The sequence below is a fragment of the Palaemon carinicauda genome, chromosome 1 (genome assembly GCF_036898095.1).
Source record: "Palaemon carinicauda isolate YSFRI2023 chromosome 1, ASM3689809v2, whole genome shotgun sequence".
In the NCBI taxonomy this organism is placed as follows: domain Eukaryota; kingdom Metazoa; phylum Arthropoda; class Malacostraca; order Decapoda; family Palaemonidae; genus Palaemon; species Palaemon carinicauda.
In genome coordinates this window covers 159,250,257-159,275,504 of record NC_090725.1, presented here as the reverse complement: position 1 = coordinate 159,275,504, position 25,248 = coordinate 159,250,257, and the positions used below count along the sequence as shown (strand labels likewise).

The 25,248-nt window shown below is 36.5% G+C and overlaps 1 protein-coding gene across 1 annotated transcript in view; it reads left to right on the top strand.

The window, feature by feature from the left end:
* mal (maroon-like) overlaps positions 1-25,248 on the top strand; it is a 594,674-nt gene that overhangs the window by 481,464 nt on the left and 87,962 nt on the right. The window contains exons 8-10 of the mRNA XM_068386135.1: positions 7,724-7,840; positions 8,344-8,890; positions 24,187-24,402. Of these exons, the coding sequence (XP_068242236.1) occupies positions 7,724-7,840; positions 8,344-8,890; positions 24,187-24,402 (880 nt within the window). The remainder of the gene's footprint in view (positions 1-7,723; positions 7,841-8,343; positions 8,891-24,186; positions 24,403-25,248) is intronic.

Below are 25,248 nucleotides of genomic sequence, written 5' to 3'. Positions count from 1 at the left end.
GTCTTCTAATCAGGAAGACAAGCAACATTGGGTTTGGTCAGTTCTTTGCCGGGTGATCACCTGGGAACACTGTGATTGGTATTGTAGAAGTGCTACTTCTCCCATTGCAGTTGCTCAACTGCAGAGATGGACTTTCTTGTCCCCTGTATCACCAAGAAAAGATGCCTCTTGATAGTGGCTGGGAAAGGGATACTAAGGACATTATGGATGTTCTTTTGCCAAGATATAACTCCTTGTTTTCTCATCCTTGAAAAGGTTGCCCCTTGACGGGTCCCCTCGTACAAGTTTGGAATACACCTCTCTTTCCAACAAAGACAGAGAATTGCAACTCAACTATAAGAGAATACACTTCTCCCTTCCTCCCACCTGTGGAAGTGCAAGGCCAATTTTCGAACATCCAGTCGAACGCCCGTCTCAGGTGTTATGGCCTTTGACAGAACGAAGGGTTTCATTGAGGGCTCTCTGAGCCTCTACAGTCAGTTCCTCCTAAAGGTAGACTACAGTTCCATCCTCAGCTCCTGGAACAAGTTAGCCACAGGAACATGGAGACGTTCTTCTTGGATCTTGAGGTGGCTATACAATAAATGGTTGTAAACCTCAGGCTCCTTGATGGAAAAGTAGCAGATGAGGGAGGACAGAGTTTAACCATGATTATGTTTGGGATGAATGAAAAAGAATGACTGGCTCTTTCTTTCTTTCATCTTCTATGATGTAGGTTAACAGCACCAACGGTATTCTGCAAACTTGGCCTCCGCTGTCTGCATGTAGAATCATTTCTCTTGTGTAACCTGGTATAGAAGTATTACTTGTTGTGTTCCTAATACCTCTTGCTAGGGGGGATTAGCTAAAGTTTATGGTACTCTTAAAGGTTCCTAACTCAGAGAACTCATACCTAGACCAGTCACGATGCTAGTATCACGAGCACATAGCTTGCAGAGGCCGCTAATCGTGCTAAGAACGACATTTTTAGCAAGGTGTAAGGGTTCCTGGGCAAATGCCACATGTCCGTTGGCACAGATTTCCACCCTTCTAAGGAGTAAGTCATCTCCTATAAATAATGAGGGTTTGTATAGAGTGATGGAACAAATGACAAATGTGGAAGTAATTTGTATTTTTCCTGACGATACAAACCTGGAGCTTTTTATACAGATTGGTCTGCCAGCACTTATCCCCCATAAATTCCTGCCAGCAAGCAAAGTGGGTGCTCAGCCTATGTGCATGAGTGAGAGGGGTAGCCGGATACCCCCGTCACCCCTCCTGCTAACTAGCAGTTGGGGTAGTTATCCTTCACGAAAAGCTTTATGGCACGTCTTTCAGCTATGTCGAAAGTAATATCCCCTATAAATAGCTGCAGGTTTGTATCATTGGGAAAAATACACATTACTTCCAAATTTGTGATTATCGCCATAATTTACTAAGATATTTCAAATCCAAGGACATCATTGGAAATAAAAATAAAAATGCAATAATTTGGTCAGAGGAATTTAATTTTCAAGGTTATATAAATATCAATAAAATAAAATAAAAAGATAAAGAAAATTCCTAAGTAATTTTTTCACACCAATCAGCATCATTCATAGCAATGATTTAACACAAGGCAGTATTTTTCAAAAAAAAAAAAAAAAAGAGAAAAGAAAGAAAAAATGTATATTTTTATTCATAAAAGAGTAATTTTTTCCCAATTCCAGTGAAATTTATATAGAATCACCAGAGTAATAGTACAAATAACATATATTAAAATTATGGTAATCCAATGATATATAACGGGTTTGGCTATAACGGTTTTGGCTATAACGGCGGATGATGTACTTAAACTACAGCACTATGTACATCAATCAAAATACTTTCTCCGCTCTAGATCCCGTTTTTGGCTCCTTAGCCGATTATGGGCTCAGGAACCCTTCCCATTCCTTTATCTGTAACACAAATTATTGATAGCCTCTCTTGGAACTTGATATTGACCATGTAGAGGGCCAAGAAAACTTATTATCTGGGAGAATATGATGGTCAGACTCATATAGCTAGATGTAGTGCATGGGCATTTGATATTTGGATGGACTGTGAGTCTCTCCTGCTATCAGGTACAACTGTATAGTTAGACAAATTTCAAATTGCTTCCAAATTTGTCTTTTTTTTCTGTCTCTACAGCTTCGATATCTTAAGACATTTTGATTTGTATACGACTAATCAGTTACCTAACCTTGTTAAAAATTTTGATATAATGCCCTTATTTGTGCTGGCCAGAATTCTAATGAAGAGGAGGCCATGGCCAAGTGTTTCTCTTACATAGCAGGTCTGGAAGTGCCCTTTGATCCTGCATGAGCCTTTGATAACTGGTCAAATATCTGTACCACTGAGGGGCTAGCGAGTTCACTCTGGGAGGACCTATGAACTGTGTTGTCATTGGGTTACAAATATCTGTACCACTGAGGGGATAGCAAGTTCACTCTGGGAGGACCTATGGACTATGTCGTCATTGGGTTACCTTTCTAATGTTGCAGAACCCCTTCAGTCAGGTTGAGGCTGATCATGGATGGGAGATCACTCATCAACAGGCGAGTTCTTTCGAACAAGTAATTGCTTTAAGGCTTTGAGGAACAAGTGGGTTCTGGCAGTTGTCTTTCCTTATGAGGGTGAAACCCCAGGTCAGTACTTGTGGCCAGGGGTGCAGGCAAGGGTGTGCATGGTCAGGAGCATGTGTTTCTGATCTTTTGAGCAGTCTAGTAGGTGAGTTCATGGAAACAAGAGCGCCCCTTTCTTCCTCTTATTTGTTTTTTGGGATTAGAATCTCCAAGAATTATTTGCCATTCCATATTAAGGGTCTAGTGGCAGTAGCTCACAGAGAATTGGGTTCTGGTCAGATGAACAACTTGAATATGTGGGTTCATGATATTAGAAGTTGATCTATATCCCTTAACTTTTCTATGAATATTTCTTTTGGGAGCAGGTCAGTCGCATACCAAGTTGGTTTTTGCCAAGGATATTGTAAAAGACTGTTTTTTTTTTTTTTTTTTTTTTTTTTATAAAGAAAGCTGCACATTGGGTGAAGTGATACTAGCAGGAATTGAAGAATAACAAAGTTATTTTTTTAATTGAACTTCTTAATCTTCATTTTTGTGTAAGTTTCTCAATGAGAAATTCAGTCTGTTTGGTACTACAGTAGATGCTGTATATGGTTCTAGCATAAAATACGGAAAAGAATAATTAGATAGGACTTCTTAGTTATAACATTTTATTCTATTGGTGCATTTTGCCCCTTGTGTATGTATTTGGTATTAACATTTTTATCTTTCTGTATTTGCAAGTTATCATATGAGAGCAACTAGTTTACAATTGTTAAGCTAATTGGTGTCGGTTCATAGTAAAGGGTGTTAGATTTCCTTGTTCTTTCTTTAACTATAGTAGTCATTCTTTTAATTGAACTTCTGAAGTTTGGCTACCTCCTCAAGTATCATATTTTTCTTTGATAGAACTACACATAATTTGAAAATCTGGTTAAATTCTTTGATTTACATTCACTGTTGCTGTCTGTTGTTAGGTATAGGCTTATCCATTGCTGCTACATTTTATGTCATAGCCATACTGATTTCCTAATTGCTATTTTCAGTTCAATGTACTCGAATTAAGAACACTATCTTGATTACTCTTGATGTATGAGGATCAGGATGGTCTTGTATTTCCTACAACTGCTTCTTTTTAATATAAAATACATATATTTTATAAGTTATTTCTTCTGTTAAAAATATGTTCCCTTGAGCCAGTGTATCTAGACTCCTGAAATATGAAAATAATAAATATGCTTTTTTAGCTTTATCAAGTTACAGTGATACCTTGTGATACAAAAATTTCATGATGCGAAACAAGATGCGAAGATTTTTCTGACTCATATTGCGAAAAGAATTTCATGATACGAAACCAGGTAAGTTACAAAATTTGTCCGGCTGCCAAAACTAATTTCAAAATTAGCACACCACCAGCTGTAAACTCGCCATCATCCTCCCGTGCTCTCATTTGTTATCTCCCTACTGTGATGCTAGTTACCCCCATAAGCTCCAGCTCTCCTATTGGTCAGCATCTATCTCAATCCCATCCCGCATCTATGCATTGGTGTTCCTTGACCATTTCGTTTCGGCAGCACCATCGCTGACATTGAATTCATGTTGATGATTTCGCTTTCGTACTTTTAGTTACTGTACTGTATCATGTTATGTTATTCAACTCGTTCGTTATTAGCCCTTGTAAGGGCATGACTTTTCTCCAGCAAGAAAAGCCATGTCCATGATGAGATGGAGAGTCTGCTTCCCCTTTGGAATAAGGACAAGGGAATCGCTGGAGACACGATTACAGAGACAACAATCTGCCGCAAGGCCAGATCCTTTTTCAGTGATCTCATGCGTGCTCAGGCCGAAGACGACGAAGGAGAAGTGGCATCGATGCAGGCACCCCAGAGTTCAAGGTTTCAAGAGACGGTCTGGCATTCATTCTGTCGTGCGGCTTGGGGACGCTGCCAGCTCAGACACGAAAGTGGCCAAAGCCTTAGTTAAGACGTTCGACTTGTTAACTATCAATGGAGAAATGAAGGCTACAGTCCCCAGCAATTTTTCAACTGTGATGAAACTGGGCATTTTAGGAACGTACATCATAGCAAAAGATAATCATAACATTTAATAAAAAAATTGTGAGCAATGGCATCTATATAGATTCCATTAGTCACAAGATGAAGTATTACATACTTCGGCCATCAGTGGTAGTACAAACCTCAGTTTGAGTTTGACATGTAACATTCAATCATTTTTTAAGTCTATTTTTTTCTTGGTTTGGTAAGAATTTCATCATGCCAAAAAGGAAAATACAATTTCAACATCTCGCTAACATAAGGGAGAAGAAAACTGGCTCTAATAATAGTTCAGAAGTGGTTAATATCAGCGAAATTAGCTGAGTTAGTGACGGAGAGAGAGAGAGTTGTGTTGATGGAGGAGCGGCCGCCTTCGCTGACAGGAGCCTAAAGAAGCAAGATATTGAACAAAGGGATCTTCATTTATGATTAAACTATGATAAATAACATTGTTTTGGTTTATTAATATCCAAAAAAAGAACAAAATTCATAATAATCATGATTTATTAATTTTGTCTTTGTAAAAACACAAAGGAAAACTTTGAACGAACGTAACTCAAAACTATACTTATTGACCTTCAAATTCTATCTTCTCCCATATTTTAAAGATATAGCATTAAAATTTGGTATATAACTTAGAAAGACATTATGAAATAATCAAATGTTGCCCTTTTTCCAATTTTTGTTTCATTTTTTTTTCTTAATTTGTTCCCCTGATTTTTAAGGTTTATTTTTTACATAATGAAAAAATTGACATCTAACAAAAAATTACTTTTAGAAAAAAAATCATTTGATTGAGGTCTACATCAGGTCTATCTATATAAGATAGTAATCCCAGGTCTTAATATTAATTATCAAGGGAGGAGATAGAATTTGAAAACACTCATTTTCAGGATAAATCACCCTGGCGTCGAAAACCAAAGGTCTGAGGCAAAAATCATATGCAGTTTGGAAATGCCCTAAGTCACCTCAATAAGTGCTAAGATTGTCCAAGTCCTGTCCTAAAAAAACGACATTAACCGGCCAACCCCATTAAGGAGAAGCTTCTGGTGATGTGGATGGCTAATGTGATAGCCTGGGTTCAACAAGACTCTTGTTCACCAAGTGGGTAAATCTTTGTTTTGGCCCGACTGTGAAAAAATATTTGAAAAAGAAGCGCCTCCCTCTGAAATGCTTGCTGGTGTTGGACAATGCCCCTGCTCACCCTCCAGGACTTGAGGATGATAGCCTTCTAGATTATTTGTTCATCAAGGTTCTTTATCTTCTGCCTAACACCACCCCTCTCCTCCATCCTATGGACCAGCAAGTGATTTCCAAGAGATGTTCCGAAATCACTATTAGCACAAATCTCATCCTGCTTGAATTTGGGAAGGAGCATTTCGATGTTGTGATGTGCCCCAGACTCATCGATATATCATCGATATAGCTTGGCAGGAGGTTTTGAACTGCCTCTTGAACTCTTCGTGGAAGTTGTGTCATGATGCCGTCTCCGCACGAGACTTTGAGGACCTCCACGTAGCCCTAGCTGAAGACGAAGCCAAAAAAGTTGACTATCCTGAACCTGTTGCTCAATCTGAGATTGCCGAGATCGTTACACTCAGGAGGTCCATGGTCTGGAAGTCGATGAGGACGACATTAATGAGTTTCTCGATGAGCACCATGAGGAGATTACGGCGGACGACCTGAATGAGTTGCAGCTGAAAGTGAACGTTGTTCAAGAACAGTTCTCTAGTGGCGAGGAGGAGAATGAGGAAATTAAGGAGGTTCTAGCTTGCTATTATAAAATGGCAGGTCTTGTAGAAAAGAGGCTCCCAAAAAGGGTTTACACAGGTCGTGCTCTAGTGCATTTAAATAACATTTGCCTGAGCCATTTCAAGAATGTTTTATGAAGCAGTCAGAAACGAGCTTCCTTGGATAAGTAATTTTAAAATAGGCCTTTAGTACTCCAAGAGGAAGCTCGAAGTTATAAAAAAAAAACAGAAAATGAGTGAGGTAGAAAATGATTACATTATATATATTCTATATATTCTATAAAACCTAAAGTAAAAAGAAAATAGGAAAAGGCAAAAAAAAAAAAAAAAAAAGAAATTTCATTTTAAATTTTTCGCCCAATTTAATATTTTCTGCCATTTGTTAATATTTTGCAAAGTTAGATGTTAATGTTTTCTGACATTGTTAATGTATTTCGTAAAGTTGAGTGTTCATGTTTTCTGCCGCTTGTTAATGTTTTCTGCCGTTTGTCCTCCTCTGCCAGTTTTGCTTTTGGACATCGCCTCACTCCAAAGGTAAGATTCCACATTTTTGTTACTGTATTTTCCATTTATTATTACATTTCTGTACTGTCTGTTCTAATTATACATTTCATTTACAGGTTATTAATGGTTAAGATATGTATTGAACAATCTAAATGGTTGTATTTCATTATGTTTAGTACAGTTTATCCTTATTATGAAAATTAGTTTGGGGTTTTTGTACAGCTTGAAATGAATTAGGCGATTTACATGTGAAACGTGACTCATCATAAAAAAAAAATCATGGTAGGAAAGCCACTCCGGAATCAATTAATTTCATATCTTGAGGTATTACTGTATGCTGTTGATACCACTGTTTTCAGTATTATTACAGTATCATACCACTTATAGTACATAGGCATTAGAATTTTTTCGTTGTAATACATTGATATTAATGCAGTATTGCACATTTCTAAAGGTTATTGAAAATGCACACTTAAACTATTATCACCTTGCACCTACTAGTCTTGGTAACATTTGAAAACTTTCTAGAGGGTAGCTGGCTGGCTACACAGTGTTTTGCATAGCTCACTGTAGGCAGTATTAAAGGTTACTTGCAACATCCTGCGGTTCTACAAGTATTGTTTTCTGCCATTGAAATTTGATGTTCCCATTGGTATTTTATAACCTAATGTGCTACTTGAACTTTTCTTTGCTAAAATGTTATTCTTATCTGTGAACAAATCCTTTTGGTAAACCCTGTAAAATTGAGAAATATCTCATTTGTTTTGCTGCAATACTTATAAATGGTTATTAGGTTTCTAAATATTTTATGTAAACCTTATGTTGATGTAATATATTCTTCTCTGTATAATAGGTGGAAAAGATGGCTTCATTGTATAATATACACTTACGGACAGGATGTTTATGCAATCCAGGTGCCTGCCAAACCTATCTTGAGATTTCTGAGGACAAGCTAAAACGCCAGTTTCAGGTATGCCATTTTGAGACAAGCCATGTTAAATACATTATAGAATATGAAACTACCATATCCTTTTACACTATGCTCCGTTAACTTATTTGGTGAAGCCTGTCGTTGCTTGAAGCAAAGTATCTAGTAATGAGATTATAATAATTTTTACTCTTACAGTAAGGCTTTTACTCTTGCATCAGTAACATTGAATGTTGATCAGTCATCCTTTTCATGATACATACGCGTACATTTCAAATTCCTTTTCAGAGAGCTTTGTCTATTCTTAGGAATGATTTCAATAATTTTATATTTTTAGTGTGCGCTTTTTTTTATAGTGTCTATCATCTTTTGAATATCCATGTTGTTTAGAAGACTCTCACTGCTTATAAAAATTTACAAAATAAATTTATAATATTTTGTAGTCAGTCCATAACATTGATAAAGTGTTGTATTTTAGAATAACCAAGCAATGCTAGATTTAATGAATATCTTATTTACACTTATGCTATTTACCGCTGTATTAGGCTGGACATGTGTGTGGAGATACCCATGACTTGGTTGATGGCCAGCCAACAGGGTCAGTACGCATCAGCTATGGATATATGAGCACCTACAAAGATGCAGACCAGTTGCTGCGCATGATTGCTGAATGTTTCGTAGATGGTCCACTTAGATTTGATACATCATGGATGTCAAAGAAATTCCAGTCACCAACTTTAAAACCAACCAGTGGTAGCAAATCACCGAGAACACAGAGGAGTAGCAGTAGTGGTCAAGGAAAACAGAAGCAGAAAGGGAATACTGGTCACGGCAAAAATCACAGTTGCAATAGTACTGATAACAAAGAATCTAAATTAACACTAACAGATATTATTGTTTATCCAGTGAAGTCATGTTGTGGTGTATCAGTTCAAAAGTGGAAGATTGCTTCTGAAGGTCTACGATATGATCGCAAGTGGATGGTAGTCACTGACGCCGGTGTGACAATGACTCAAAAGAGACTTCCTCAAATGTGCCTCATTAAGACAAGCATTAATTTGGAATCCAATACATTAACGCTTTTTTGTGAAGGTAATATTAGATTTTTTCCTCTCTATTTGCAAGATTTATCTATTCCAAGTTTTATCACAGTGGCACCTAGAGGCCTGGGAATTAGATTAGATTCCAGTTTGATGTACAGTCTATGTAATCTATCTTCCATTCCTTTTTTTCATCCGTAGTATTGTAGATATTCTATAAATATGACATTCTTATTAATGATGTGCATAAAACTTTTATGACATTAATACAAAGAGATAAGCAAAGTAAAAAGTTTTCCTAGAAACTACAATTACCTTTCAGTTTCTTCTGTAATGGAATTTTGACAGTAAAATTTATTATTTCTGTATTCAAATCCCAGTTCTATATTGATGTTTAGCCTAAAACTAAATATTCTTATTTTCTTTACTTTCAATACACTTATGCCTTGAGCATAACTTAGAGCAATAACTTCTAATTGTTTACAGTGTGTGTGTTTTTTTCTATTTAGTCTCAAAAGTTATAACTAAATCCCTATCCTCTTGACACTATTAATCAGTTGGGAGGAGGGTCGACACCTATATAAAATATGTAAATGTCTAGTGAGTATAGGAATATTAGTGTTTATTGTTAGAATTCTGTTTATTTCTGTGAAATTTCCTTAATATTCATAATGCTGACTTCTACTGATGAAATTGAGTCAGTGAAGGAAAGAGAAAGGAAATGTAGTGTAGTCCTAAAATAATAAATATCTCAAGTACATCACTCACTTCTTAGCTTAGTACCATGGCAATGGTAACCAACCATCACCATATAAAGTGTGTTATACTCTTAAGCCTCCAGGTTGTGTTCCCAAATACAACCTTACTCTCAAACTAAACACTTTTATATATCAACCAGTGCTATGTATTTTCACAAGGAAAAACTAATACTATTCTCATGTATACTACATCTCCCGCAGCAATTACAACACCTAAAACCTGACAATCTTGATAAGAAAAAGCTGTTTGAGTTTGATTTCAGTGAAGCTTGAAACTCGTATGTTAAAAATTATAACGAAGTTTCAGTAGTTACTGGCGGGGAATCCCTGCCCCCTGCCAGAAGACAGGAAAGCCACTTTGATGTCAGCCACCAAGCAGTACAGACGTACTGATGGTGTCTCTAACTTGGCTGGTATAATCTTTTTCTCTTTTTATTTGTAGGGTGCAATTTATGTTTAGAGAATGCGTTTCTACCTTGTAATTGCTGGTCAAAAACACCCTACCACCATTCCTTGTGTCCTTCTTACAAGAAGCATGACTCCTTAAGGTCTTCCCCCTGTAATGTTTCTAATTAATGGTTGTCACTGCAGTGGTTACAATATGGCAAGAGGAGGTAGAGGAAGTTGCTCTTTTTCACAAGAACTCACCACCTGCTAAACTGCTCATAAGAACAGAAGCACATGCTCCTGACCATGTACACCCTTGTGCTCACCTTTGGCCACAAGTACTCACCTGGGTTTTCATCCTCATCAGGAAAGACACTAGTGCCAGAATCCACTTATTCCCCAAAGCCTTAAAGCAATTACCTATTAAAAAAAACTCGCCTGTTAGCAAGCGATCTTCCACTCTCCTGACCATAGTAGTTCCACAACCTTAGAAAGGCAACCCAAGGACAACACAATCCATAGGTCCTTCCAGAGTGAATTTGTTACCCTTCAGCAGTACGGGTATATTACTAGTCAACATGGGAAAAGGGTACCTCCAGAGCTGCTAGACAAGAGAATCCTTTGGCCCTGGCCACCACCTCATCAGAATTGCTATGAAAGCAACAGGTTGAACCTTGAAAATCCGAGTACAGTATCATACTAACTTCCACATACTGTACCACTGTTAGGAGACGAGTCGAGAGATTTAAATCCAATTCAGAGCCTGCTCCAGTAGAACCTCGAGTCTGAATCAACCTTCTGGAAAGTTCTTCCCATCAGAAGGCAATGAACTGCTTAGGGGAAGCTTCCAGGCCACTGGTCAAGTAGTGACAAACCTCAATTCACAGCTTGTAACTCAAAACCCACATTGAAACTAACTAATCTGAGCTAGCTCTCAAATCAATTAAGAATGCAGATAAGTAAGTCTCTGTGAGAAGTAATTCTCTCAGAGTTAGTCCTTCTAATAAGATCTAATATGCTCCTGTGAAAGCCAGGCATTCCCCTCATTTACAATCCTGACACCAAAGGCATCGATGGAAAGACTCGGGTCAGAGCCAACATTGAAGCCGCTTCCATAGCTCACCAGTCAGCCAACCAGTGGTCCAACTGGGTTCTCAGAGGGAGAAAGTCGTTCTTAGAACCCCAGCCCTCCTCCATCCCAGAAAAGTTGAAAAGACAGTGGAGAAAGACGGGAAATCATCAACAGAATTTATTTTCAACTGAGCTGTCCCCTTCAAGGGTATAAAGAACCCCAAACTTTGCAAAATCAGCCCTCTTTGTACCTCTTTCTTGTAAAAGCCCAGATATGAGTCAACCCTCTCAACCCTACTTTGGTCTGCTCAGAAGGAGACGAGGTAGAAGAGGAGCCAGAAAATAATAGGACAGACACTTCCCACTTGCAGTCATGAGGGAGCAATCTCTATTAAGCCATTGGGCAAAGTGGTAATCGCACTGTCCCAAGGGATGGATACAGTATCCCATTTATTGGCTCTTGTCTTTCCATCATATAGACTCCGACATTATTGTCATACCATCCAAAGTTTGAGAAATATTTCACCCTCCAGTCAAAGGTGTAAGCCAATGCCATTCTACATGCTCAAACATGGATCTCCAGGCTTTTACAGTCACCTATTTCTGGTGGAGTAGGAAACTGGGCCTGAACAGTGGTCAACAACCTCACCCTCTTAAACAAGTACGTCCTATAAACTCTGTTCAAATTGTAGATGGCACACACACTACAAGCGGCTATCAAGAGGAACAACTTTATGCTTTCTCTAGACCTGAAAGATGCAAACTTTTTTATACCAGTCCATCAGTATTCAAGGAAGTTCCTCTGTCTTGTCCTTGTGGTGAATTTTTTTTCAGTTTAATCTTGTGTTCTGGACTGTCACCCCCCCCCCCCCCCCCCCCGTGTTCACTTGTGTGTTTATATTAATTACGGATTAGGCGCATGCCAAGAGCATATGCTACTGAGGTACTTAGATGATTGGGTGATCCTGTCCACCTTCCAGAAAACAGCTCCTTCAACATTGGGACAAACTTCACTCCTTTTGCCACGATCTTGAGATCGTGGTATGATTATAGAAGTTCAACCTTGTATCCAAGCATAGGATGAATTACCTGGAAATGCTGATATATCCCATAGTAAAGAGAGTTTTTCCATCAGGTGATCGTATCAGCAGACTCAGGAGGGTAGTGCAACATTTTATGTCCCAACATCATTGAAGAAGCTTATTCCACATGAGTGTCTCCAGCAGCAGTCCCTTCATTGGTATTCAAAGAGATTCTTGACAGCAGTCACCGACCCCAGCTCACCACCTGGTTCCAGAATCCCAAAAAGGTTCAGAATTATCTTACCAGGTGACTAAAGGACGAGATCTCCGTCAAGGAAACAATTTTGGGGTGACCTCCATAATTGTTGCTCTTCACAGATGCATGAAAAGAGCGATGGAAAGCGCACCTAGGAAATCAGATAGCCTGGAGGTGATGGTCTAAGGAAGAAAAGAGCTTTCTCATCAACCTGTCAGAATTGAAGGCAGTACTCTTGGCACATCAATCATCAGTCTTTTAGAGGCCATTCTAGAACCTTAGTCTTCAAAACTTTTATAAGATCTGAATCTAATTTTTGGCAAGTTTGTCACCGAACCTTAAATTAGAAAAGACTGCAATTTTGGACAGAGGTGAAATTAGAATTTCAAATCCATCATAAAGTTTATAGTATCTTCAGAATGTGCTGAACATCTTTTAATGGAAAAAAATACTATTTTCAGATAGAATCCGTACAACCATATCTAGTATCCATCTATCTACAGGGCACTTTCCTCTTATTTTGGGAGGTAGCCAACCTCCAAAGAAACAATAAGTGGATTTTTTCCCTCTTAGTTTTTCCTTGCCTGACGAGGGACTCGGCTGAGTATGGTTGTTACTGGAAGGTTGTAACACCCCACCATCCCCCGTCTTCCACCACAAAGGAAGCTTCATATGCAGATTCCTCTACTGCTACTACCTCAGTGGTCAGAGATGGCAGCAGGACCTATTGGAACTGTGTCACAATCACTCGACATTCATTTCTATTTTTAGCACGCTCTTTTGCCACTCTTACATCCTCCCTCCTGTCATTTATGGCTTTCTTCACTCCATACATCTACCCAAACCTTGACCCTCCTCTTGCACTCCTTCCATCAACTCTTGCATTCATCACCTTCTTCAGCAGATGACTTTCCATACACTCTACATGGCCAAACCCAACCACCTCAACACATTTATATCCATTCTAGCTGCTGATTTATTCTTCACACTCATTCTCAATCTTACTACATCATTTCTAACCCTATCAAATCAAGATACACTAGCCATACTCCTCAGGTGCTTCATCTCGAACACATTCAATTTTTCTCTCGTCACTTTCATTCCCCACAACTCCGATCCATACATCACAGTTGGTACAATCACTTATCATACAGAACTCTCTCTACATTCATCCCTAACCCTCTATTCTTTACCACCACCTTTACTGCCCCCAACACTTCACATCATTCACTCACTCTGACATCCATATGCTTCCACTCCACCATTTGCAGCAACAGCAGAACCAAACTACCTAAACTGACCTACTTCCTCCAGTAACTCTCCATTCAACATGACATGTGCATCTCACAACTTTACTCTTATCTACATTAACATGCAAATTCCTTCTCTCGCACAATCTTCCAAACTGTCACTAATCGACACAGCTTCTCCTCCGAGTCTGCAGCCAATACAGTATCATCTGCAAACAATAGCTGATTCTGCTCCCATTATAATCACTCTCAACTATCAGTTTCAATCCTCAACCAAGCATTCAAGCATTCACTTCTCTTGCAGTTCCAAAAACAAGTAAATTGAACGACCATGGAGACGTCACACATCTCTATCTCTGCCCACTCTTACTGGAAACCACTAACTCACTTCATTCCCTATCCTAACACATGCTTTACTGCCTATGTATAAACTCTTCACTGCTTACAACAATCTTCCCCCAATTTCATATATCCTCATCACATTCCACGTTGCATCCATATCAGCTCTTTATCATAAGATTTCTCCAAATCCATAATGCAAAATATACCTCCTCAGCTTTCGCTAAATAATTCTCGCATATCTGCCTAACTATACAACCCCTACCTCTTCTAAAGCCAAACTGCACTTCTAAGATTGCATCCTTCATTTTATCCTTAATCTTATCAATCAACACCTTACCATACACTTTTCCAACCACGCTCAACAAACTAATACCCCTAGAATTACAACACTCATGCACATCTCCCTTACCTTTGTATTGTGGAACTAATACGTGCACATAACCTTTCCACCACAGTCACACCCCCCTTCCTTTGAAATATCAGCCCTCACACTATCCATACAAGGTGCTTTTCCTGCACTCATTTCATCTCATACTCTCCTCACTTCCTCTCTTGTAATCTCTCTCTCATTCCCATCTCCCATCACTGGAACCTCAACACCTGCAACAGTAACTGTATATGTCTCCATATCATCCTCAACATTCAGTAACCTTTCAAAATATCCAGCCCACCTTGTTTTGTGCCTAATCTCCTTTCAACAACCTTCCATTTTAATCTTTCACTGTCTCTTCACTTCTCGATCCACCATTCCTTATTCTCCTTACTTCTGTCCAAACTTTCTTATTCTCTTCATACAAACTACTTAACCCCTGACCCCACCTCCAGTCAGCAGCCCTCTTTGCCTCAGCTACTCAGTCTTACTTCCACATTTTTCTCCTTATATCTTTCATCCTTCTCTATACTATTGCTCTGGTGGAGATAGTATAAGGAAGGATATTGAGTGGTGGAATGAAGGTGGAAAAGAAAAATAGGACATTCAAAGATGTTTAAGTGGCTTGGCTGGTATGCCAATATATGAGTGTATAGGACAGAAAATGCAAAATCCTGAAAAAAATTCACTGAGCTTCATTTGGCAATGGAGAATGCATATGAAATATTTTGTCAAAATTCCTCTTACTTTAATAGTGACAAGGTAATAAGTAAAAGTAACTCAATAAACCCCAAAACATTGATCCTTACAAGAAAATGCAGTATTTCTTCTGTTATTGTGAATTTTTATAATTATTACATTTTGATATAAACAAATTGTGAGCAGTGGCATCTATATAGATTCCATGAGTCACAAGACAGGAAGTTTTATGATTATACCCTTCAGTGCCGGCACAAACCTGAGAGAGAGTAAACATTTGAATTTGACCTCTGATATTCACTTGCTTTTACGTCTGTTTTTCTTTGTTTCGGCAAGAGTTTCATCATGACAAAGAGGAAAAGACAATTTCAAAATCTTGCTAACATGAGGAAGAAGAAAATTTACTCTGATAAGAATTCAGAAGTGAGTAATATCGTCAATATTAGCAGAGTTAGTGAAGGAGAGAGAGGATGGAGCAACCGTCTCACCTAAAGAGCAAGATATTGGGCAAAGATCTCCGTTTATTAAATTATGATAAATAACATTGATTTTGTTTATCAATATCCAAAAAGAAACATGAAAATCATAATATTCATGATTTATTAATATTGTCTTTGTAAAAATACAATGAAAAACTTTGAACTCCCATATCTCAAAACTTTACTTATTGACCTTTAAATTCTATCTTCTCCCTAGTTTAAAGATATAGCATTGAAATTTGATATAAAACTCATAAAGACATTATAAATCAATCGAATACAGCCCTTTTTTTCCATTTTGGTTTCATATTTTTTTCTTAGTTTTTCCCTGAGATATAGGGTTTATTTTTACCATAATGAAGAAGTTTATTTATAGCAAAAAAAAAAACCCTTTAAAAAAAAACTATTTTATTGGAGGTCTACATCAGGTCTATGTAGGGTAGGAATCCCAGGTCTTAATGTTAAGTATCAAGGGAGGAGATAGAATTTGAAAAACACTCATTTTTAGTATGAATCACCCTGGCGTCGGAAAATCGAGGGTCAGAGGCAAAAAAAAAAAGAAAAAAACTATGCACATTGGAGATGTCCTAAGTCACCTTATTAAGTGGTATGAATGTCAAAGTCCTGCCCTTAAAAAATGGCATTACCCAGCTGGTTCCTTAATATGGAGAAAGGAAAATAGAAATTGCAACAGAGTCTGTCTTAAAATGATTTAGCTATGAATGAAGGCTAAAAAGACAAAATAATCATATGCTCTCCAAGGTTACCTTAAAACATAGTGTTTGCAGTTTATTATGCATTTAGCAGTTAAATCTCTAAGTGAAAAGTTTTTCAAAGATAAAAAAATATTGAATCTTTTAGAATACTGTATGCAAAACCACATCACAATTATAAGTAGACCTGATTACTGCAGGCCTTTTAATACCGATAGGCTTAAGCATATGAGAGGTTTAATCCCAGATGCTTGAGTATCAAATTAAGCATTGATCTTTACCTTATAAATGGTGAGATTGGAAATTCTTTTCATAAGACACTTCAAAAAATTTTAACAATATATTCCCGATTAGATCTAGTTATCGATACATTCTTAGACTGACACTAGTAAAGATAAACAAACTAGTATTTTTTATACCAGATAATGGTTAAGTGTGTTTTTTATATTGTTGTGAAAGCCCTACTTTTGAGAATGTAATAAAGTCCCCAGTTGATTACGTAGTTGTAAAACAAATGTTTTTGGATGAACCACCTTTGAAATGGGCACCTGAGCAGATTGATTGGTACGACAGCTTTCTCAACTACTGCCAGCACATAGCTCAGATCCTTGGATCATTTCTCTTGTGTCCTAGCCGGGCTGTCAGAGTCATTGTGGTTCACATAGAACCTAAACTTTGGTTCACACCTGCTAGATCATGGTAAAGGTAGGGAATGTGTAAAGATCTCGATTTTTTCATACCTAACAAGGTATCTACCTTTTATGTTAAGGGATCCAGAACAAGATAAGAGGACACCTATATCAATGTTTTTCCAAGAGCATTTAGTGTTCCTAGGCAGTCATTTATTCAAGTAGTGACCAGACCCAACATTGTTTAACTTTGCCGATCAGATGAAAAATTGTATTTTCAACGTAATACTGTCAGTACTTGGTTAAGTTGCAAACATAAATACATACAAACTGCCATGCTATTTCCAAATTTGTAGACAAACATGAATGAAGTGGCTATCCACTTGAAAGCACTAGTGTATTTCTCTTTTTAAACCTCTTTTATGCTAATAATTTTAAGGGGGCCGTCCGGAATGCCAATATATGGAATATAGGAAGAAAAACACAAAATCCTGAAAAAAAAATCACTGAGCTTCATATGACAATGGAGAATGTGTATACAAAATACTTTGTCAAAATTCCTCTTACTTTCATAGTTACAGGGTAATTAGTAAAAGTAACTCAATAAAGCATAAACATTGTTCCCTACAAGAAAATGCAGTATTTCTTCTGTTATCGTAAATTTTGATAATTATTACATTTTAATGTAAAAGAAATTGTGAACAATGGCACCTGAATAACTTCCACGAGTTGCATACGATGTAGTATTACACCCTTCGTCCTTCAGTCATACCACAAACCTGAGAGAGAGTAAATGCCTGAGTTTGACCTCTGACATTCACTCATTTTTACGTTTGATTTTCTCATTTTTTGGAAAGAATTTCACCATTTTAAAGAGGAAAAGACAATTTCAACATGTTGCTAGCATAAGAAAAAGAAAATTCACTCTTAATAAGCATTCAGAAGAGGGTAAGATATTGAGCAAAAGAATCTTTGTTTATAAGTAAATTATGTAAATAACTTTGTTTTCATTTATCAATATCCAAAAAAGGAATATAAAATTCATAATTATCAGGATTTATTAATATTTTCTTTATAAAATACAAAGAAAAACTTTGAACGCCCTCTGACAATCACTCATTGTTACGTTTGTTTTTCTCATTTTCGGCAAGAATTTCATTTCAAAGAGGAAAAGACAATTTCACCATCTTGCTGAAAAGAAAATTTGCTCTGTTAGGAGTTCAGGAGAGGGTAATATCAGTTGTGTAGAGAGAGAGAGAGAGAGAGAGAGAGAGAGAGAGAGGGGAAGCAAGATTTTGAGCAAAAGGATCTTCATTTATGATTAAATTATGATAAATCACTTTGTTTTCTTTTATTAATACCCAAAAAGAACATAAAATTCATAATAATCCTGATTTATTATTATTTTCCCTGTAAAAATACCAAGAAATCTATAAATGCCCGTATCTCAAAACTATACTTATTTACCTTCAAATTCTATCTTTTCCCTTGGTTTTCAAGATAAAGCATTGAAATTTGGTATATAACTTAAAAATACATTATAAAACAATGAAATGAAGCCCTTTTTCCATTTTTTTTTTTTCATTTTTTCCCCCTGATTTCTAGGGTTTATTTTTTCACCATGATGAAAAAATTCATTAATGGCAAAAAAAATTACTTTTAGGAAAAAACCCTTCATATTATTGGAGCTCTATATAGGGTAGTAATCCCAGATTTTAGTAATAATTATCAAGGGAGCAGATAGAATTTGAAAAACAATAATTTTCAGGATAAATGGCCCTGGCATCGCAAAACCGAGGGTCAGAGGCAGAAATCCTATGCAGTTTGGAGATGTCCTAAGTCACCGTATTAAGTGGCATGAATGTCAAAGTCCTGTCATTAAAAATTGGCAATAGCCGGCCGGCCCCCTTAATTTGATCATGCAACATATTTGCCAGAGAGATACCAGGCAGCTGTGCACTCCTCACAAAATTTTTTGCACAATTTGTCCCCCACACGAGAGAGAGAATGCAGAACAAGGTCACCCAAAAACAAATTCATATATACCACTGTGCATATAATAGGTAACAAATCTGGAGCAATAGACTGGCTTGAGTTCTACTATCCTATTGAGGAACTATTATATCAGTTAGACTACCTCTGTATTTACAACATGACCAAAATAGAGGAATAATTGTTGATCAGGGACTGTCCCACCATTAAGAAGCCAATAATGTGGAAACGCGATGCCATTCCTAGGGCCAGGGGAATGACGGTGTATATTAGGACTGAATATTCTGCTTCTCATAAGTCCTGCCATGAATGTGGATGTCATGAGATATAGGTAATAAAAGTTTGTGGCCGGCATAACAAATTCTATTTGTGTTCAATCTACCGGGATCCAGACATGGATGATTCTATCTTTGATTGTCTTCTTACCATTATGGCTAAGATACAAAAGGATGATAGGAAGGCCTATTTTGACCTTGTTGGTGATTTCAGTGCTCACCATAGGCTAAGGAGTGGTTAAATTCTCTTTCTCATACTGACTGCCATGGCTTAAGAGCTTTAGACTTTGCCTCTAAATCAGACTGTGAGCAAATCATAAGTGAAGCTACTCGCAGGTCTTGTAACTGCTTGGACCTCGCATATACCAATTCCCCTGGCGTTATAACAAGTAAGGTTAGTTCATGCCTTGATTTTATTAGTAGTGGAGACTGAGCAGCCTGTCCTTGATATATCATACTCGTGTAAGATTTATGTGAAATCTCAAGCCGACTGGAATGGCATTTTGAGTGATCTTTTGTGCTTGAATTGGTCTCAATTGTATGGTAGCGTTGACCCTATTGTCCATTTGAATGAGAATCTAGTCAACGTAACTGATAGGCGTATCCTTTTTCGTGTGCTAAGATACCGAGTGAAGGACAAACCCTGGTTCAATAATGATAGTAGACGTGCTTATTTGGAGAAGCAGGAGGCCTATCATCTTTGGAAGGGTAACAAAACAGATTTGACTTGGAATAACTACTCAGCTTAGAGCTTTTGCTTAGAAAGTTTATGCTTCAACAGAAAATGAATATAATTTAACCATAAAAGAAACCCTTTCTGGCACAACCCAGAACATACGTGGTGAATTACCCTTAAATCTGCACTCTTTGGTGTAGATGCAACAGTTCCTCCTTTACTTAAAACAGATATCTCTGTCACTCACTGTCCAAAGGAAAGGGCAACCCTTTTGGCTGATGTGTTTGACAGTAAACAGAGTAATGAGAAACTTCATCTTCCTAATTCTTGTTTCCCTGAGGCTAAACTAAGTAGTTTAGCGTTTCGATTTTGTGAAATTAAAGTTCTCTTGATGGACCTTGATGCTTCTGGAGGTGTAGACCCAATGGTATTTTTCCTCCTTTTTTATAGAGATTTGAATTTCTTAGCTCCAAAGGTATTTTTTATTTTGTGCAAGATAGCAAGAGGAGCATTTAGCACTTGTTAGAGAATTGGTAATGTTACTCCACAATGTAAATGTCTTTGTGGTAGCTCAATTCCAACTGATTACCGCCAAATTTCCATAACTTCCATATTATCTAAAGTTTTTTAATGTCTCTTGGCAAAACGTCTTAATAGGTTTGCTGAAGGTAATCATCTGTTCCCTAGTGTGCAGTTTGTTTTCGTTAAGGCCTTGGAGCATGTGATGCCCTTTTTACAATCCAATGCTGTACAGAAATCCCTTGATTGTGGTCAGGAAGTTCGTAGGATTTGCCTTTGATTTTGGTGCTACCTTTAACTGTGTTAATCATGAGGCCCTTATTTTTAAACCCAAACAGTTGGGAGTGGCTGGGTTATTTCTTAGCATCGTTATTAGATTTTTAAGTAATACAGCAGATCACAAAGAGTTGTTGTTGATGGGCATCATGGTGAGTATAGGAATATGATATCTGGTGTTCCTCAGGGTAGTGTTCTTGGCCCATTACTTTTCATACTATATATACATGACTTGTGTTTTGGCCTAAAAAACAAGCTTTTTGCATATGCAGATAATGCCACACTTTTTGCATCAATTCCATCTGAATGTAGATCTGGAGTTGCTGAATCTCTTAATAGAGATCTAGCTAAAATTAGTGCATGGTTCAAATTATGGGGCATGAAGTTGAATCCTAACAAAACTCTCAGAGTATGATTGTAAGTAGATCAAGGACAGTGGCTCCTCAACATCCAGATCTCAGCATTGATAATGTTTCTTTAACTCTGTATGACTTAAAATTTTAGGTGTGATTCCCGACAGCAAATTTACTTTTGAGAAACACATCAGGTCTGTGTCTTCTTCAATTGCACAAAAAATTGGCTTATTGAGAAAGTCTTTTAAGATTTTCAGTGATCAATGTATTCTGAAAAAGTGTTTCAATTCTTTCATTTTACCTTGTTTCGAGTATTGTTCTGTCTGGTCTTCAGCTGCTGATTCTCTTCTCAATTTGTTGGACAGGAACTTAAGGTCTATTAAATTTCTTATTCGTGATCTAGATATCAATCTCTGGCGCCGTTGTTCAATTAGTTCGTTTGCATGTTGCATAAGATATTTCGTAATTCTGGTCATCCTGTACATTCAAATCTTCCCGTACAGTTCCATTATGTTCGTAATACTAGGCTTGCTGTTAATTCTAATAGTCAGGCCTTCTCCATCATGAGACTCAATGCTACACAGTGTTCTAGAAGTTTTATTCCAGCTGTGACCAAGTTGTGGAATGATCTTCTTAATCGGTTAGTTGAATCAGTAGAACTTAAAAAGTTTAAACTTACAGCAATGTTTTTATGTTGAACAGGCTGACAAGTCTTTTTATGGTTTATATATGAAATATCTGTTTTGATTTCACTGTTTTTAAAATATTTTATTAATTGTTAATTATTTCTCATACCATCTATTTCCTTATTTCCTTTCCTCACTGGGATATTTTTCCCTGTTGGAGCCCTTGGTCTTATAGCATTTTAATTTTCCAACAAGGGTTGTAGCTTAGTTAATGATAATAACAATTTTAATATCACAAAACCCAAATAAGCTGATAGATCCTGCTAAAATTAACAGTACTTCCCCAATCTGGAACAGGGAGAATGACCTTTTACTTTTTGGGTTTAGGATGTGGTCTAGTGATGGCGTATGTCTTAAGACACATGTTATGTCTATCCTACCACCATTGGTTTATTGTATTAATTACTATTCTCAAAAGATACCAAATATCTAAAACTAGTTTTTTGGACCTGATCTACTTATGGTAACTGGCAGCTTAAACCGATAAATAACTCTACCATTATTTGTAGTTAGAACTTTCAAAACTAGTTGTATACTGTATATTACCGTGTAAAGGACTACCCCAAAATTATATACTCCATGTAATGGGCGAATGGCAATTTCAAGGCCAGCCTAATTTTACCAACTTTTTTTACCACACACATTATAATCTTTATTGTTGTTAGTTTTAATATTCATGTTTTTGACTTTTCTGTCTAAGAAAGTATGAAAATAAACAATTTGTGAGTTTAAGGGCAATGTTTACATTATTCACTCAGTTATTATGTACCGTCATTCCTAACTTTCTTCCTCTTATTTCACTCAATATTTTGCAACTATGAAAACATGTTTTTTGCAGTAAAGGTAAAATCAAATAGTCTTCATTTTGATAAACTTATCTTTACATACAACTATATGATTGTAATAAGCATATATGACTCTTAGGCCAATCCTTCCAAACTGCTATGTAAAATTATGTTTCTTGATAATTAGCCGCAGTTTCTTGGAATATTTGCTAAGACTTATACCCAATTGCCCAAGCCCTTGAATGGCAAACAACAATTTTTATGCAGCAGCTGCTGGTTACCTACTAACTACTGTGAATTTCAAGTTTACTAAGTAAAGATTTTTTTCGTTGTTTAAAATTGTTTGCATTTTTTTTTGTATACCATAGTAAGATACCAGTAACCTTCAAATTTCGAGGTTTTGAACAACCAACACTAGCACCATGATACCATCTTTTGGCAAGTAATGTAAACTTTCCTAATTGTTCGAAACAAGTTTTTGGTGTCGAGAATATTGTAATGAAGAACAAAAATCGATTCTTATTTTTTATTTTACTTAAACAAACAATTACAGTGTATTGTTGTATTGAGCATATTATACGCTGTTAAGTCAATCCTTCATAACTACTATGTGAGTAAAAAAATAATTACCAGTACAATATGGAAAATACTAGGTTTCGGATAATTAGGTTACACAACAGAGCCCGAGTACTATAGGTAAAGATAAAATTACCTGTAAATATTCCCGTTTTACCTGAGTATAAAACTATATACCATAATTAAAAGGGGTATATTATATGGTTTTAAGTTGATCCCTCCAAACTACTAACCCAAAATTGAACCATATGCAATTAAGATACCTAACAACAACACAACAGAGGTCTAGAAATAAATATTTTCTTAATTTCTAAAGTATCTTATGTAATGGGCGAACCCTGACTTTTTTCTTCCAAAACGGGTCTTAAACTTTCGCCCTTTACACAGTAATATATGGTACTGTATATCTTTTAATATAAAATATGCCAAACAGACTAAAAGAATATCATTAAATTCTTTCTTATAATAATCTGTAAGTTGCGGGTAACAATGCAGGAAATGGACAGTAATTTTGGACTAGATTGGCAAAGATCCATTAAGTAGTATAAATCGAAACTTTAGTTACCACCCTTACTCTACATTTAGGGTAATTTATATACCTTAGCCAAAAAGAACTAAATAATTGAGTAGTTTATTAAGCTTTATTAACTAGTTTATTTTAGACTAATTTAAAATCTTTTTAAAAATTTCACTAAAGTCTTGTTCCAAATTACTATCTACTTCATACAGAAACTGATATGTATGAGATAAAGAGAATTTCAATCGGGGTATTCAACCCTACATTTACCCCATAGTAGAAAACATGAGATGAGCTATTTGCTGAACTTTTACGCAAACAGTGCACACTGTCATTCCAACAATGTGTAATCAAAGAGATTTAGTGAATTTTTATACAAAAAGGAAACAGTTAGCCCGAGGGAATCATACAATTTGTCATGCCAACAACAAATCAAAAAGAGAAGTAAAGAGCACTTATTACATAAAAGGAGAACTAAAATATCTAGACTAACATCTCAGAACCTAAGGAATTTGGTTATAGTATTACATTTGTTGCAGAAAGTGCTCTATTATGCAATATGCACTGGTAGCATTAACTCAAAACCTAAGCACTTAAATTTCATGACTGACAGAAAGTCTTAGTGTGCTTGATAATTATTTTTCTATATGGTCCTTCAGAATCATATTCCTCTTTTAAATTGTACTGCCGATGTCTCAAATTTCTCTTCATTCACAGGAAAGGGAGAGTGTAGTGTACCTTTAAAGTTCCCATCAGTACCTGATAGTGTTGAAGATTTATCCATTTGTGGTGGAAGAGTATGTGGCGATAGAGTTTCGGGATTAGACTGTGGAAAGGAAGTTGGAGACTGGCTATCTAAGGTATTAAATAAACCAAACCTGAAGCTTATGCGCCAGGCAGGTGTCCGTAGAAAGAAGACCGTTGAAGGAAAAGGTATGGTGAAGTTTTAACAATGCAAAATTATTCCTCTGCTAGATTGCTTTAAAATTATGCCTTTTTCTTTATAAAATTGTATTTAATTAGTAAAACTGTCTCTCATATATTCTCAAAAACTGCTGCTTTAATGAATGAGTTTTAGGTAATACTGGATTGCGAAAGTTTAGTGTCAAAGTTACACATCTGGTATTCAACTAGATGTCCATTTCTAAAGTCAGTTAGATATGTGTAAAGCCCTGGTCTCATATATTGACTTGGATTTATTGTAAGGTTTTCCCTTTCTAGAGATGGAAAATATGTGACTTTGTAACTTTGTACTGAACTAAAACACTCCCAAGCATCTAAGCCCTTTTTATTCTTGAGTTATCAAAGAAATTTTATTTATCACTAAGAATTTTCTACCTTCTGTTGATAAATTAGACAGGGCTTTAATTCCTTTCTACTTTCCATTTTCTCTCCTATATATAGGGAATGTACTGACCCTTGTTATGATAGTGATGTTGATTAGTTCATTGGTTGACCTTAAAAAGTCTATAATGAAGTTTAGATTACATTATGGAAATTTGACGATACAGTAATTTTTTATATTAGTTATAGTGTAAAGTAACCCTTGCAAAGCTGGTGTTTAGAATAACACCCATATCAGGTATTTCATTATTTTTTGTATACCACGTGTCACTTGAATCCAAACTGAATCATTCCAATGTGTACATACTGTATTAAAAATACAATAGTGTATACTTTTGTTATGTATAGAATCTCATTTCCTAACATTTCTCATTTATGATAACAGCAAAGCATTCTACTATCCAAATAACTTGAATACTTATAAATTATTTAGCA